The sequence below is a fragment of the Eubalaena glacialis genome, chromosome 1 (assembly GCF_028564815.1).
Source record: "Eubalaena glacialis isolate mEubGla1 chromosome 1, mEubGla1.1.hap2.+ XY, whole genome shotgun sequence".
Taxonomy (NCBI): domain Eukaryota; kingdom Metazoa; phylum Chordata; class Mammalia; order Artiodactyla; family Balaenidae; genus Eubalaena; species Eubalaena glacialis.
The window spans coordinates 179894491-179911924 of NC_083716.1; the positions used below are offsets into that span (position 1 = coordinate 179894491).

At 37.7% G+C, this 17434-nt stretch overlaps 1 protein-coding gene across 4 annotated transcripts in view; it reads left to right on the top strand.

Moving 5' to 3' along the window:
- The first annotated feature begins 1112 nt into the window (after nucleotides 1–1112).
- Nucleotides 1113–17434, top strand: part of PDK1 (pyruvate dehydrogenase kinase 1) — a 44890-nt gene continuing 28568 nt past the window's right edge. The window contains exons 1-9 of one of the 4 annotated variants that reach the window (XM_061184947.1): nucleotides 1113–1458; nucleotides 3233–3374; nucleotides 6082–6153; nucleotides 8188–8372; nucleotides 8686–8781; nucleotides 9805–9882; nucleotides 10396–10464; nucleotides 11373–11449; nucleotides 13275–13373. In XM_061184947.1, coding sequence (XP_061040930.1) covers nucleotides 1257–1458; nucleotides 3233–3374; nucleotides 6082–6153; nucleotides 8188–8372; nucleotides 8686–8781; nucleotides 9805–9882; nucleotides 10396–10464; nucleotides 11373–11449; nucleotides 13275–13373 — 1020 coding nt within the window. In that variant the 5' untranslated portion in view covers nucleotides 1113–1256. Of the gene's footprint in view, nucleotides 1459–1950; nucleotides 2027–3232; nucleotides 3375–6081; nucleotides 6154–8187; nucleotides 8373–8685; nucleotides 8782–9804; nucleotides 9883–10395; nucleotides 10465–11372; nucleotides 11450–13274; nucleotides 13374–17434 lie in introns of those variants that run through there. The other 3 variants (XM_061184977.1, XM_061184957.1, XM_061184968.1) reach the window with 3 other exon arrangements.

The window sequence follows — 17434 nt, forward strand, 5'->3', positions numbered from 1 at the left end:
GGACCAGGGATCGAACCCGTGACCCCTGCATTGGCAGGCGGATTCTTAACCACTGTGCCACCAGGGAAGTCTTCATCTCATTCTTTATACATATACTTTTTTTTTTTTTAATACATATACTTTTATACAACCCAAGAACTGACCATATGGAGAAATGAATTATTCTATACCAGTAACTGCTGTATATATATACACATATATACGTATATATATATATACACGTATATATGTATATATATGTATACATATATAATTTTTATTGTATAATAAATTATACAATAAAATTGATAAACTACACACCCATGGAAAAGTATTTTTGTTGCATCTAGGACATTATAAAGCACTGTGGTTCGATAATATGGGGAAGTAGCAGTGGAGAGAAGGGACAATGGTGATTTTCACTGTAACTCAGCCTTTGCAACTCTAAGGGATTGAATCAAAATTAGAAATTCTCTAGTCTTATATTCACTATTTAGAAACCTGGAAAGGATGGGGCAACCAAACTGTGACGCTAAGACGACAGAGAGAAGGGCAATCGGAGTGGAGAGAGCCTTTTTAAATACACTGCTGCCCAGGCCGAGAATGCCTGTAGATAACGCTTCAAGTTGGGCTGCCAATTCTCTTCTCCTGGGACGGCGGTCGTTGTGCTATTATTTAGGGCCACACTCTGCAGTGATCACCATTCGTACTTTTGTCCCACTGTTTGGCAACGGTCTGCTCCTGAAACTCTTTGGGTCTCAGTTTCCTCCCCTGTAAAATATTGGGCTTGCATCACAGAGGAGGGTTTCTGGAACACGCTCACAGCAGGACACCGTGGCGCCTGGAAGCGGAGCTAGGCCCCGCCCTTGAGCCAGGCCCCGCCCTTGAGCCTTTCTGCTGAGGCTGGAAGGGCGGGGGAAGCAGGAAGGTGGGTTTTGTTCCCAAAGGGCATGGGAGGGCGCACTACACAGCGCCGTGCCTCCAGGCGCACGCGCCCTCCCTGCCGCTCTCCGGGCCCCGCCCCGCGGCGCGGGGGGCCGGACTCTGACCCCGGGGCGGCCCGGCGCGCGCTCCCCGCCTCCTCCCCGCCTCCCTCCCTCCCCCCCCGGGCCCCGCCCAGCGGCGCGGGAGGGGCCGGGCTCCGGCGAAGGGGGCGGTGGCCGCGGCGGTGACAGCCGCTCCCCGCCCCCGAGGCCGCCACGTCTCTCACGTACCACCCGGACGAGCTGCGGAGCGGCGACCGCGCCGGGGCTCCGGCTCCTCCGGCGGGGCTCGGCATGAGGCTGGCGCGGCTGCTGCGCGGAGCAGCCTCGGCCGGTCCGGGCCCCGGGCTGCGCTCCGCCCGTCCCACCGTCAGCCGCAGCCTCACCTCGGACTCAGGCTCCGGCCCGGCGCCTGAACGCGGCGTTCCGGGCCAAGTGGACTTCTACGCGCGCTTCTCGCCGTCCCCGCTCTCCATGAAGCAGTTCCTGGACTTCGGTGAGTGCGGCCCGGACCTCGGGCCTTCCTGCGCAGCCCCAGCCGGGAGCTGCGGCCGGTGACCCTGGCCGGGCCCGGCCCGCGCGGACGCCCTCTTGTCTTCTTGAGCGCCCCACTCAACGTCTCTCCCCCGGCGCCTTAGGCGCCTCCTTCCTCCCTCGCGGATGGATCTTTCTGCTCAGGTGCAGGGGCAGGCGAGATAGCTGGAAGCGTGTGGGTTTTTTTGACGTGTGTTGTTGAAAAACAAACCCAGGGGCCGAGGGCGGAATGACCGCCGCAGCCTTTCAGCGCCCTTGTGCACCTCCGCGCTCTCAGCCTGGCCGTTTCGGAAGAGCGCAGCTCCGGTGGGAAGCGAGTGTGCTGACACCTCCGGGAGTCGCGTTGGGATTCTGCAGAGTGCTGATAAATGCTTAGTTTTGCATATGATGATTGCATAAAAGTGGCGTGCTGATAGGGGAAGCAGGTTATAACTGGCCCAGTGTTTCAGAGAATGTTTTATTGCCACTGGCTTAGGAGTTTCCACCAATGGCACATTCATTTCGTCAACAAACTCTGGAGCACGTGTAAAGTGCGTGAGTACAATATGCTGTGGGGTTTGTTTACCAAAGTGACTATCCACTTTCCTCTTCCTCGGATGGGTGCTTCCTGGTTTTCTCTAGAAAGGATGCAGAGGAATTGCAAAGTCAGGCATTTAACTTTGACTTCTCATATGGGGTCGCTAAGGGGAAACGGGGAAAACTAATAAAGTCAAAATTTTGAGTAGGCAAAGTTATCTTCTGCATTTTGAGTGCTGTTTGGTCACTAACGGATCACTAGTGGCTTGAAAGATACCACCATGGTATCTTTTGGTATCTTAAACTTGTGGTTTACAGTGGCAATTTTGTTTGGCTCAGAGCTCTTGGTTTTTGTTTTTACTTTAAAATGACTCTAGTGTGATTAAGGGGTAAATTTGGCCTTGTTCCCAAGTATGTCATTAAACTTTCACAAGAAAATGTTTTAATACGATAATTCCTGCTATTGACAATCTAGTTTTTGCTAAGGATATCTCTTGCTAAAACAGCAAGATTAAATCAGTGAGTTTAAAATGCATTACTGAAATAACAGGGCTTTTTAGTTTAACTTTAAGTGAAACTGCTTGCCAAAGGAGATTCTACAGCTGTTCTGCTTAGCATCTTGAGATAGGAGTGGAGGAGGAAGCAGGTTGCTTTCCAGGAATCAAACAATTGAATAGGACATGCTGGGGGAGAAGCTTGAAGATGGTTGCTGAACAGGCATTGGTAATTTTTGCTTTCTGTTGCCTGAAAGACTCTTCTACGTTTACTCTTTGTTTATGGCAGTTAGTATAGTGGTTCTGCATGGAATCAATGCATCTTCCTGTGAACATGTCAAAATTTCCACTGTTTCTTAGAGAGGTTCTTCTCATAAACCTAGAGTTAAGAAACAGATTTTTTAAATGATAGCAACAACAGGTTATATAGGATAGGTTTTTGCAGGTCCTACGTTAATTAGACTCTGTGACTTGCTTAGGCTTGCTTAGGTTGTCTTAGTTCTAAGATGGGAGATGTGAGTAATGGAGATAAGAAAGTATCCTCATTGCTGCTCTACAGCATGGTTGGAAGGTCAGTTGGAAGGTCATTCAGGCTATCTTGTCCCTTGCCTCCTCTTCCTTGCCCTATCATTATGGTGATGCTACCACTTGCCAAATAACTCCCTCTGTGTTTCTCCCTGCCTTATGGCCTCCACTTACTGCTGTTCCCACTGTGTTTGGTTTCAGGATCTGTGAATGCTTGTGAAAAGACCTCATTTATGTTTCTGCGGCAAGAGTTGCCTGTGAGATTGGCAAATATAATGAAAGAAATAAGTCTTCTTCCAGATAATCTTCTCAGGACACCATCAGTTCAATTGGTGCAAAGCTGGTAAGATTCCCTGTCTTGTGTTTGCAATTTCGATAGAGTTGTAGACTTTACCCAAAGTTAAAGCAAATACTTTTTTACTCTTCAGTGGAATCTTAAGGTAGTGGCAGCATTCCTCCTCCTTTGTTTGGATGTATCTGGGCTTATCCCCTGAATCCTGGGCTGTACTACTTTTTGGTTTTGAAAAAAACAATCAGAACTGCACAGAAATACAAACACTATATTTAAGATTTGTGTTATTAAATCTGCAGGGATGTTATTTTATAATGTAATAAAAATATCTACCATATGTTGATAGTTAGGGATTTATATACATTACCTTTAATCCCTTCAATAACACTGCCCAGTAGGCATGATTACCTCCATTTTATAGATGAGAAAACTGAGGCACCTACAGATTAAGTCCTTTGCCCAAGGCAGTACCAGTCGTGGTGGAGCTGGGATTCAAATTCAGATTTGTTTGTTTCTACTGCCCCATGCTGTGGTCAGATTAATAAAATGTATTAAAGGGTGTAAATATTTTTTATAAACTGAATTTATTTTATTGAAGTATATTTTTATAAATCACAAAAGTTAAAATCTTTATTCTACCATTTAAAAACAATTAGAAGTTATTAGAATTGTGTAGAAACTATGATCTCTCTTTTAAAAAATGACAGTAGAGGTATTAAAAGTGCACACATATGTGGCCACCTGTGTACAGCCTTTCTTGTTAATGTTATTAAAAGTGTTATTCTCTTAAGCACTATACATTTCAAACAAAAGAGTTTGCCAGATTTCAGTCTTAAATGGAAAAAATTGAGCTGCAAGACATTTCCCAGTTATGATTCGTGGAGATCCTAGCTTTCCTGTTGTAGGCATTATAGTTTTGGGAGAAGCTGATCTAATGTCAGTTTTTTAAAATAAATGAAAGAAGTATGACTACTACATAAATGATAATCAGATGCCATTTAGTCCAAGAATGTAACAGTTAGAAGTGTGGTTTAAGTAAGAGGAGCTCTGATGGAAGGGGGACATACAATTTTCTATGGAGGCTTATTCCTGTTTGTTTTTTTTTTTAATTCATTAAAAATAGAATATGCTGCATTTTGAAATCTTATCTGTGCCTAACACATTGTAAGTGTTAATAATTTGATGCCAAAAACTCGGCCTCTGTGCACTGGTGCCGAATCAAATCTTGAAGACAAGAGTTTTGGGAGAAGTAGGAAAGAATAACTTATTGCTTTGCCAGGCAAAGGGGGACACAGCGGGCTCATGCCCTGAAAAACTGTGTCCCAACCCAGGGAGATTTGGTGATTACAGCAGTGGTTCAAGGGCAGGGTTTGCTGATAAGGATCAGGATATGTGCAGGGCCTTCAGTCCTTTAATCTGGCCTCAGGTGGTCTCCTGATGAGCTTCCTGAGGTTATCAAAATGTGACCTTCTCTGGATTAAAGAATGCTAACATATTCCATTTGTTGGGGGTTTTAGTTCTGTAAAAAAGCTCAAAGATATTGTTATGTGTATCCCTTAAGGTGGACCCAGGACCCTGCCCCAAGGCTGCACTGTTGTTTCTTGGCTGCTCCTCCCTTGTCTCTGCATCCCCTCCCTTCCCTGATTACCAACTGTTTGGACCTGCCCTTTGGAACTCAGGGAAGGTCGTGGAGGCTGGAGTCTATTCCCTACAAACAAGAAACAGGGGACACGGAAAGGCTTCCATGCCCAGGAGCCCCACAGGGTCCTGCTTGGTTTCAGTATCTCTTGAATAAAGAGCATAATTGTTTTTGCCAATAAAGAGAAAAGTAAGTGTTAAGTCATAACGGTAGACATCAGAATCACTTGACTTTGGAATGTGTTGGCATGCAGTAAGGCATATTGCTTGTCAGAAACAACTTTCCAAACCAACATGTGGATTTACAGATTTTTAAAACACTTTCATTGCCCCTGGATGCCTGCTAAGTTATGGCAGTTGTAGATCAAGCCAAAGCAGACCTTACACTACTGATGGTCATTGAATGATAGGTGTTTTGGCTCTGGTGCTGCACTGCCACTGTGCTCCTCAGCATGACCTTCAGAGAGTCATTTGGCTTCCCTCATTTTGCTCCTTTACCAGGTGATTTGCTCCCTTGAATTGTTAGGTAAATTAAAAACCTGCATTTTCATGACTTTTGTGTTTTTGTTCAGTTGTTTAAAAGAACCACGTGTTAGATTGTAAACTTTCAATAAACATCTGTTGACTGGACACAAACATCTAAAATTAAGTTTTTAAAGCAGAGGCATTTAAGTTAGACTCTTAGACCAAGGTAGGTTGGCCTCCAAATTTTACTGAGACTAAGACAAGTTAAGTCATTTGCCCAATATCACATAGCTATTGGTGACAGACTCACTTCTCATAACAGTCAGTATTTACACTGTAAGGTACAGTGGTAATTTTAAGAAATTTAAAAACTATCTTAGAGTGTAGAACTTTAAAAAAAAAAAGAAGTAGGAAATCTTAAAATTCTTAAATCAAATTTAACCTAAGCTTTTAGGAGAAAACATGTACCTTCTTCTAATTATTGTCAGGCACTTTGCTTGAATGTGAATGGGTATAAAAATCCTACTTCAACCATAATTTGTTAAAAATTAATTAAAAATTAAGAAATGTTAAAAATGCCTTTTGAACATCGTCACAATATTGAAGTTTCAAAATGTAAAAGAACAGCTTTACGAGGGGTTGATTTGCATTTTAGGTATATCCAGAGTCTTCAGGAGCTTCTTGATTTTAAGGACAAAAGTGCTGAAGATGCTAAAACTATTTATGAGTAAGTACACAGTTTTGACCCTATTCTGAACACAATTTTTATACTGTTTGAACATCGTATAAAAAATGTAAAGGTATTGAGCTTATACCTGCTGTTGGGTCACTTTAGGAAAATTGATTAACTTTTAGTTTCCCACTACTCTAGAACATTTGGTGGTATATGTGTCTATAGCAGCCCATACAGGCCAATCAGGTAACATAAGTTCGTAAATTGGGCTAGGCATAAGAAAATCTTCATGTTCCTCTTAACTCTAGTGTAAAGAAAGATACAGTTCAAATGTGATGACCAATATGGAAATCTAGACGTGGCCTCAGTGCCACTTGGATGATAGGGGGCTGGTGAGGACTCTTGACCTGGAGAGTGCACGCTTCTAAAGGACAGCCATCTCAGCTCTGCTGATCATTGCTGAGCAGAAACACTGCCCAGATCATCTGATCTGTGTGTGTGTGTAAGAAAAACTGCAAGTCTAGTTTTTTTAAAAGTAAAATCTCCTAATTTTGAAAGATTGGAAACTAATTAAATTTTTAACAAACACTGAAGGCCTACAAAAACTTGTCTGTGGGTCTCTAGTTTATGACCAGTGGTCTGTGAGACAGTGTAAGTAATGTGACCTGTTTAATGATCAACATACCAGGACTAATAAGCCCCATAGTCCCCTAAGGAAAGTTACCTGCTTATTCCAGTGAATGTTGCTCAGAACTTAAAGACTACCTCTTTTGTTGTCCTCCGAGTGCATTACACAATTTTTTTTTTTACTGTCTTTAAAGGTGATAGCAACATTTCACTTTTTAAACATGATTTTGGTCTGAAAATAACATCAAGAATTTACTCTGTGTCTAGGTATGCAACATAGTTTACACAGATGATGTCATTTAATCTTTAAAATAACTCTACTGAGGTAATACTGTCTGTGCACAAAGAGGTTAAGTAACATAAGATAGCATTAAGGTCACAGAGATAGCAAATGGATTTGGACCCACTCAGTCTTACTTAAAAGTAAACATTATGCTGTAGAACCTTCTGGGAAAAGTTATTCAGAGCTGAATTTTAAAAAATAAGGTGAGCAGCCAGGCAGAATACTGCTGGTTTGGGTTTTGACAAAAGAGAGAGATGTGAAATAAATGATTAAGGAGTGACTAGAAATGATGAGTTGATTGTTGTTTTTGAGGAGTTTTGTTGTTTGTATTTTGGATTAACAGTTTGGTTTCGAAACTAATTACAAGCTAGGAATTCCAAAAATGTTTTTGAGTAGTGAGAGCATCATTGGAATAGGTTAATAGCATTCAAGATGATGACTTTGAATGAGAAAGCACTCGTTCGGAAGTGTAAATTCTTATGGGTATATTACAAGGTGGATTTTGTTACTTCATAACTAAGACTTCTGTCCTCTTTTATTTAGTTCTTTAAATTAACCATGCAATAATGTCTTCTGAATGATAGAAATGGGAAGCCTGGATGGCTTGAAGATTTTTCTTTGAACACAACATTCACCTTTTCTTCTCCCATTTTTTTAAACTCATTGGATGAATGGACTTAGAATTCTTTTCTACTTTTCTAAGTGGCCCTTTCTCTTTTTGAACCTGGGGAATAGTGCCAAAACAGACAGCCTTTATTGGCTCATTCATCTTCATTCCTTACAGAGTGTGTGTTCCCTAGAAGCAAGTGCTCTGTCTTCCCTTACGCTGAATGTCCCTGGGTCCATCCTCATAGCAAGTGCTCAGATAATCTTAGTTAATAATGGTTAAATAAAACCCTTCACATTTGTAGGATTGTGTTTTGTGGCAGCCTTACTTTTAGGAGTTGCAAGAAAATAATTACATCTCACAAGTTCTATTTTGGAGTTTCTTAACATCGCCATAGATGTGGTATATTTTATCATCTGAAATATATTTAAATAAGTGTAAGAAAACATGCACCGATGCTTCTTTTACTGAATTAGGGCTTCCTTGCCTAGTATAATTGAGTAAACTTAGATTTTAGTATCCCATTCACTTGCCAAAATATTTGGCTGTTTTAACAGACAGGTTTGTTTAGCTTTACAGATACTGTGATTCGGATCAGGAACCGACACAATGACGTGATTCCCACGATGGCTCAGGGTGTGATTGAATACAAGGAGAGCTTCGGGGTGGATCCTGTCACCAGCCAGAATGTTCAGTACTTTTTGGATCGTTTCTACATGAGTCGCATTTCAATTCGAATGTTACTCAATCAGCACTGTAAGTGTTTGGAAGTCAAGAGAAGAAGCTAAATAAGATGTGTTGGTATATTTTAAATTTATTTAGAAAATTTCCTTTTAGGGAGAACATTTAATTTTACTTTTTCACGTATTAAGAAAAGCAAATAGACTGCCGTACAAAGGAGGTTTTTTTAAATTGAGTTTTTATGTTTAACATTATGTAAAATACTATGTTTATGTTTAAGGAAAATACTTGTTCTACTGTTTGCTACCAATTAGAGAAACAGTATTCAAATCTGGACAGGGGCATTAGGTATTTTAGCTTATTTTATTTGTTTTTTATTTTTTGATAGCTTTATTATTTGGTGGAAAAGGCAAAGGAAGCCTGTCTCATCGAAAACACATTGGAAGCATAAATCCAAACTGCAATGTGGTTGAAGTTATTAAAGGTAAGTACCTTTCTCCTTTCAGAAAAAATGAAAAAATCAAAATTGAGTGTTATTTCTTGCTATTAAAATAATTATTTATATCATGAGATAAAATGTTAGGAGTGAATGTATGGGTTTGAATATAACTTTATAATGCTAACTGTGCACTATGAATAGGACGAATGTTTTGTTGATACAGTGTTTTGTTAGGCAGAGTGTGGTGATATTATGAGGCTATCTGTTGACTTCAAAATATTTCCTCCTCCCCCCCTTTCTAATTCCCTATATTGGAGCCATAATTCATAATAGTTTGGTTTGCATCTTTCCACACTTTTTTGTGTTTGTACCGTGTATACTCGCACACATACATAATTGTTGGTCTTATATTGTTTGTTGTTTTTGGAAAATGGGGTACTTTGTGTATATTTTTCTACAAGTTTACAGACATTGTACCATGTGCAGTACATATGGATATACACCAGGTTATTGAATGGTCGTTACGGATGTATCAGAATGTATTAATCCATCCTCCTATTGATGCCTATTTCGGTTGTTTTAAATTTTCTATCACCAACAGTACTGCAGTGGACATCCTTAGATATGTGCTGACTTTTGCTAGTATTTTAGAAGGCAAGATTCCTAGAATCAAAAATATTTAAAGTGCATTTAAAATTTTGATACCTCCAAAAACGTATCAGTGAATGAGAGTGGCTATTCCCTAAACCCTTACCAACTCTAAATTTTTGTTATCTGTATTGTAAATATTTTCTTCAGCCTTCTGGTTTTCTTTTTACTTTGTTTATGGTGTCTTTTCCCATATAGATATTTTAATTTTTTGTGATCATATCTTTCATTTTTTCCTTTATGGCCTTTAGGCTTTGTCATGTCGTACTTTAAAAAGACCTTCCCCAAACTAAGATTATTAAAGTCTATTTTTTTCTATAGAAAGTTTTAAAATTTCTTTTGTCTATATACTATTGCCATCTTAATGCATGAAACAGAAATAAATTTATTTAACGACTTTTTTGTTTTGATTCACACTAGATGGCTATGAAAATGCTAGGCGTCTGTGTGATTTGTATTATATTAACTCTCCCGAACTAGAACTTGAAGAACTAAATGGTAAGCCTGATGCCTTTTCCTTAATGATTAGTGTTATGATTACCAGAGAAGGAATGATAAGAAGAATTTAGAATTGTTTTAATTAAAAGAACTTTTCATCAACTTCTTCATTGGATATGAAAGCTGAGGGAGAGCAAATCATGTTAAAAAATATACGTATTTATGTGTGTGTGTACATATATATATATTTTAATTTAGTTGGATCCTTTCTGAAAGACATTTTGGCTTTTTCTTCCCCATTTTCCTTATTTTTAATTGATAATATTGATTCTTTGCTTATTTTTGATTTTCTGGTTAGTCATAGAAAAAAGTGATGCCGAGAAAATTACATCTGACTTTTATATGTACTTCAATAATGTATGGTTTACCCTTTAAGATTTCTGTTTCCTGACTTGTAAACCATTTTTTATTGTTGAGGAAGTAAAAAGACTGGAGATGTAAAAGAGGAAAGAAAGATGCTTATCTATATGAGAATCTGATTATTTCTGATGGTCTTCTTTTTACCCTGACTAGTGCCTTTTGGACACAAAAGGTTTAGATGCCTTGGAAGGAGATTGATGAGTCTCCCTGTTTTTCCTCGAGGTAGGATAGTTTGATAGAGGGACAAACATTTCCTAAGTTAAAATCACCCTTTAGGAAGAATAAAATTAAATAGGCTTTACTGAGTTGTATTCTGGACCTTAGAGTGGGAGGGCAGTGGAGGAAGTTGCCCCATTGAAAATAGAATTGCCTGGTTTTCTAAAGCCATATGGTACCATTCAGTAAATAAGAACCACAATGCACAAGTGATAGTTTGGGAACCTGAACTGCTGTGGGCAGTTTCCAGATGTACTGTCCATGTTTCCAAGGGACAGTTTATTCAGTGGAGAGTCCAGTTTATTGGCTGAATTAGAATTCTAAGGTATGGAGACTCTTACTCCTTTACTAAAAGTTCTACTTTACGTATTATCTGCCCTCTACCCCCAGCTGGTCTCCTATTAAATGTTTGAATGTAGAATTAGTAGTCCTTGATAAATTGATGCTAGCTCAAAGTTTTTATTCAGATTTATATCCGTTGAAGTGCCTAAAATAAAACAAAACGTTCCACCTGGGTGAAACAATTAAAAAATGGCTTTTTAAAAAAAGAATGTATTTATGTGGGTTGGACCAAGTAGACTTTAACACTTCTTTTTGGAAGGTAAAATTCTGACCTTAAGGCTGAGTGTCTTAAACAGACTCACCGTTGTAGACAAGATGGGAAGATGGGTTGGTAGATCATTATGCAGGATTGCAAGAGTGAGTGCAGGACTCATGTTGTCACAGTCAGTTATAAGTTTGTGTGAGCATTGGGTTCAAACACTGATTCAGTGAAGAACTGGTGTGGCCCTTCTCCCCCAAATAGTACTATCCTCCATAGTAAATGTTTTCTTTTCATCACTACACAATATATTCTTTAAAATGCTCTAAGCACATCTCTCTGTACTTTCATATTTTTCTCTTCTGCTCTGTAGCAAAATCACCAGGACAGCCAATACAAGTGGTTTATGTACCATCCCATCTCTATCACATGGTGTTTGAACTTTTCAAGGTTTGTAAAATAGTATTACATCACCTTTATCAGTCCTTTTCTAAGGTTAGGAATCTGCTTTGAAAGTTTAAATACTGTACCGCATTTTCCTCAGTTTCATTGAAAGATACCCTTTCATGTTCGGTGTCATGTCACATCACTGGAGATCAGCTGTTTGTCAACACTCACGGGCCCCTCAGTTTAGTGGTAAGCTCAGACCTGGGACTCAGAAAGACCTGGATTTGAATTCCAGTTCTGCCACATAATATGTGTGTGACCTTGGGCAAGTCACTCAACCTTTCTGAGCCTCAGTTTCCTCCTCTGTAAAACAAGGATAATACTATCTAGGTTATTATGAAGAGAATAACATACTAAATTCGAATACAATGGCAGCACACTATAGGTGCTCAATGAAGTTTTATTTATATTTTTACAAAACAAAATATTTAGAAGAATGATTCTCAACTTTCACCTCTAAAGGACCAGTCCCACTGTTACATGCATTTTTTTTTTTTTTTGAGAAAGTCATTTATATTGACTTACAGGACTTCTGCTGTTATTTTTGCTCTTTACAACAAATTTTGAAAACTAAATACAATTATGCTAATAATATTGGGAGTACCTTTTTTCTCATCAACACACCAATGACACTTGCTGGTAGACAGGAAAGTGAGTAATGAGGAGTGGTACAGGTCCACGTGGCTGAAAATGACACCCCAAATCAAGCCTGTAGTCTCTCTCAGTGTGGTTACCATGTCTTCAGCCAAGAGCCTGTGGAAGAGAGAAGAGGTGGCTTTCAGCCTGATCATGAAAAAGAAAAATACAGTGAAACACAGAAAAACTGCTTGATTGTCTTAGAATAGCAAAGATTGAAGAATGTTCTTGGTTCTAAGACAGCAAGAACGTATCGAATATCTTACAAAAGTCTTTCTACCAAAGTGGTTAAATGAATAAACGATTGGCACTTCAAGGATTAAAAGTAACTTTTTTCCTTGAAATTGCAGTCACATAAAGATCTTGTTCCCCATGATGCTTAATAAAAGAAATATTACCATATTATGTAACAGATTTTATATTATGTCAATGATAATGGCTTCTGTCTGAAACCTGATCTTAAATGGCCTTTGGTAGAGATGACAGAATCTCCTCCTCAGGGGACTCAATCCTGATTGGTGTTCCAGGGCCACACACTCTTATTTCCAAGTTCAGTCCTGTCTTTTGCCTTTTAAACTGTATCTAGTCTTAGCAGTTCCTACTGCAATGCTACATGTCATGTTATCGCTTAGTGCTTACGATATGTTGGCACTGTGTACCCTGTATCCTTTAGAAATTGGTCAAAACAGTTTTACAGTGTAAATACCCTAGTTTCAAACTAGTGGTAGCTTGGATTCATTTCTACATCATAATAAGACTTGCTGTTAATACTAAATGAAAAAGTTGTTTTTTCTTAAAGCAATTTATGACAATTAAAATGGTTCTTTAAAATGGAGATGAAACTGTTTTCAAAAAACAAGGTTTGCCCATTATCTACCAAATTATAAAAATATTTGGGTAGAATTTTCTGCTTTCATGTAAAACTAGTTAAAAGTGTCGAGAAGTCTGGTTTTGGAAAATATGCAGAATTTAGTTAGGATCTTTAAATCTAAATATCTACCAAGTCCTTCAAAACTGACTTATTTTTTTAAAAGTAATTCTTTAAATATGGTTATAAGAATTATGATTCTCTGGCATATTTCCATTGAATTAAATTTTTAGAAAAATTTCAAGTAGTGCATATGTACTTGAAAATTGTAATTAGTTTCTCTCTTTAAAGTTGCATTTTTAATGTAACCCTTATGTATTTCAGAATGCAATGAGAGCAACAATGGAGCATCACGCCGACAAAGGTGTTTACCCGCCTATTCAAGTCCACGTCACACTGGGTAATGAGGATTTGACTGTGAAGGTAAATGCTGTTCTTTGTTTATTTTTTTAAATTGATGTACAGGCATGCACATACTTTCTAGAAGACAATTTATTCTTAGGAGAAAGGAATTCTGTAACTGATAATAAGCGCACTGCTTCATTTATCTGGCAGGTTATGTAATATTCCCTTGAGTCTGTTTCTATTCTGGTCCTTCATCCAGATGATTCAAGTTAAAGTAAATCCTGGAGACAGACAGTTTAGCAGAATCATGAATGTCCACTTTGGTATCTACTTTGATAAGTAAAATCTAAAATATTTGGGTATTTGTTGTGTTATGTAGATAGTACATAATTTTTCATTTTTAAACAATGCTTTTTAATCTACTTTTGTTTCATTGGATTTTCATAGCAAATTTTAGTTAGGAGCAAAGGTAATTTTATTCTCAATTTTACAGATATGAAACTAGACACAGTGATTAGCTCATTATTAGATGGCCAATAAATGACACAGGACATGAAATCAGTCTTTTGACCTGAGTGCCAGGCCTTCTCTACTACATTTTTCAGATAGTCCAGTTTCTTAGAGTATGATGATGTTTCTCTCTTTAAAATAGTCATTTTAAATTTTGTATTAAATTAATAAATGAAGAGCGTATAAAAATCAAATATGTCAGGTCCTTGCCATTTGTAGGTTACTACTCAGAGATAGTCTTTTAGTTATTTCTTCTGGTATTTAGCTAGTTTAAAATAGTATTGCTATTTCTGAAATTAGAAAATTTTAAATAGCTAACATCAGCTTTCAGTTATAGTAGCTGAGAAGTTAGCTCTCTTAGAGCATCTCCCCTCTTTCTCCTCCCCCAGCCTCAATTGCCATTTCCCTAGCATTTAAGTTCATACGTGGAATTATAGACTAAAAATAATCATCTTGCAGAACTTTTGAAGGCACCAATGTTCCTTTTTTTTCTTAAGTATACAATTCAGTGGTTTTTAGTTTATTCACAAGGTTGTACAACCATACCACTGTCTAATTTCAGAACATTTTCATCACTCCCAAGAAAAAACTCAATGTTCGTTAGCAGTCACTCCCCATTTCCCCCTCTTCCCAGCCTTTGGCAACCACTAATCCACTTTCTGTGAATGGATTTCCCTGTTTTGGACATCTCATAAAAATGCAGTCATACAATACGTGGTCTTTTGTGACTGACTTCTTTCACTTAGTATAATGTTATAGCATGTATCCATTCCTTTTTATGGCTGAATAATATTATGTTGAATGGGTATAAACATATTTTGCTTATTCATTCATCAGTTGATGGACATCTGGGTTGTTTCCATTTTTTGGTTTTTATGAATAACGCTGCCATTTGTATGCAAGTCTTCGTGTGAACATTGGTTTTCAGTTCTCTTATGAATATACCTACGAGTTGAATTGCTTATAGGTAACTCTATTTAACTTTTGAGGAATGCCAAACTCTTTTCCAAAGTGACTGTACCATTTTACATTTCCATCAGTAATGAATGAAAGTTCCAATTTTTCCACATCCTTGCCAACATTTGTTATTGTCAGTCTTTTTGATTATAGCCATTCTAATGGGTGTAAGTGATATATATCTTCTTTGAAAAAATGTCAAGATCCTTTGCTCAGTTTTTAAGTGGGTTGTCTTTTTATTGTTGAGCTATAAGAGTTCTATTTATTTATCTTCTATCGTAGATACTAGTCCCTAATGAGATATATGATTTGCGAATGTTCTCCCATTCTGTGGCTTATCTTTTCACTTTCATCATAGTGTTCTTTGGAACACAAAGGTTTTAATTTTGAAGAATTGCAGTTATTCTATTTTTTTTTATTGCTTGTGCTTTCAGTGTCACATCTAAGAAGAAACCATTGCCTAATCCAAAATCACAAAAATTTATGCCTTTGTTTCTTTCTAAGAGTTTTATAGTTTTAGTTCTTATGTTTAGGTTTTTGATCTAATTTTGAGTTAATTTTTATGAATGGTTTGAGGTAGGTATCCAGTTTCATTCTTTTGCACGTAGATATCCAGTTGTCCCAGTACCATTTGTGAAAAGACTATTCTTTCTCCATTGAATTTTCATGTCATCGTGGTCAAAAATCAATTGCTTGTAAATGTATAGGTTTATTTCTGGATTCTCAATTCTATTCCATTGGTCTATATATCTCTCCTTAAGCACATTTTGATTATTATTGTTTTGTTGTAAGTTTTGAAATTGGCAAATGTGAGTCCTCAAACTTTGTTCTTCTCTTTCAAGGTTGTTTTGACTATTGTGGGTTCAATGCATTTTCATAAGAATTATAGTATCAGCATGTCAATTTCTGCAAAAAACACCAGCTTGAATTTTTATGGGGATCATGTTCAATGTTTTAGATCAATTAAGTCTTCCAGTTCATGAACAACAGGATGTCTTTCCACTTATTTAGATCTCTTTAATTTCTTTCATCAATGTTTTGTGATTTTCAGTGTACAAGTCTAACACTTATTTTGTTAAGTTTATTCTTAATTATTTTATTCTTTTGGGGGCTATTGTAAATGGAATTGTTTTCTTAATTTCATTTTTGGATTGTACATTGCCAGTATATAGGAATATAATTGATTTTTGTGTACTGATCTTGTATCCTGCAACCTTGCCAAACTCATTTATTAGTTCTCATAATTTTTTTGTGAACTCCTTAGGATTTTCTATACGCAAGATCATGTCATCTGTAAATAGAAATAATTTTACTTCTTCCTTTCCAATCTGTTTTTTTTTCCTTGCCTAATTGTGTGGCTAGAACCTCCAGTACAATGTTGAATACAACTGGTGTCCTTTTCTTTTTACTTATCTTGGGAAAGCTTTCAGTCTTTTTTTTTTTTTACTTTTATATGATGAACTGTTTTTTTTTAACTAATTTATTTTTGTCTGCATTGTGTCTTCTTTGCTGCGCACGGGCTTTCTCTAGTTGCAGTGAGTGGGGGCTATTCTTTGTTACAGTGCGCAGGCTTCTCATTGAGGTGGCTTCTCTTGTTGCGGAGCACAGGCTCTAGGTGTGCGGGCTTCAGTAGTTATGGCACGTGGGCTCAGTAGTTGTGGCTCGTGGGCTCTAGAGCGCAGGCTCAGTAGTTGTGGTACACAGGCCCAGCTGCTCCGCGGCATGTGGGATCCTCCTGGACCAGGGCTTGAACCTGTGTCCCCTGCATTGGCAGGCGGATTCTTAACCACTGCACCACCAGGGAAGCCCCGGAGCTCAACTATTAAGTGTATATATGTTTATAATTTTATATCTTCTTGATGTGTTGACCTTCTATCATTGTAAAATGTCCTTCTTTGTCTCTATTAACAATTTTTGACCTAAAGTGTATTTTATCCAATATTAGTATAACCATCCCAGCTCTCTTTTGGTTTCTATTTTCATGGTGTATATTTTTCCAGACTTTTTTACTTTGAACCCCTGTTTGTGTCTTTGAATCTAAAACATGTCTCTTGTAAACAGTATATGGTTTGATCATTTTTTTTAATCCATCCTGCCAATGTCGACCTTTTAATTGGAGTGTTCAAGCCAGTTACATTTAACATAATTATTGTTAATGTAGAATTTACATTTGCCATTTTGTCATTTTTTTCTATATATCTCGTGTCTTTCTTGATCCTTTATTTCACCATTACTGCTGCTTTTTTTGTTAAAGTGATACTTTTTAGTTTATCATTTTAATTTCCTTCTTTTTTTTTTAAATTATATTTCTTTGAGTTATTTTCTTAGTGGTTGTCCTGAGATTATAATTAATATTTATTTATAACAATCTAGTTCAGATTATATACCAACTTAATTTCAATAGTATACACAGACTTTGATCCAGTATAGGTCTGCTCCCTCCCTCTCCCCATCCTTTGTGGTGTTATTGTCATATACATATATATATCTTTATACATTGTATGCCCATGTACACAGATTTATAATTATCGCTCTGTGCAGTTGTCTTTTAAATACTACAGGAGAAAAAAGTTATGAACAAAAAAATACACTTAAACAATCCTTTATATTTATCTATGTGGTTACCTTTCCTGGTGCTCTTTATTTATTCATGTGGATTTGATTTACTGTCT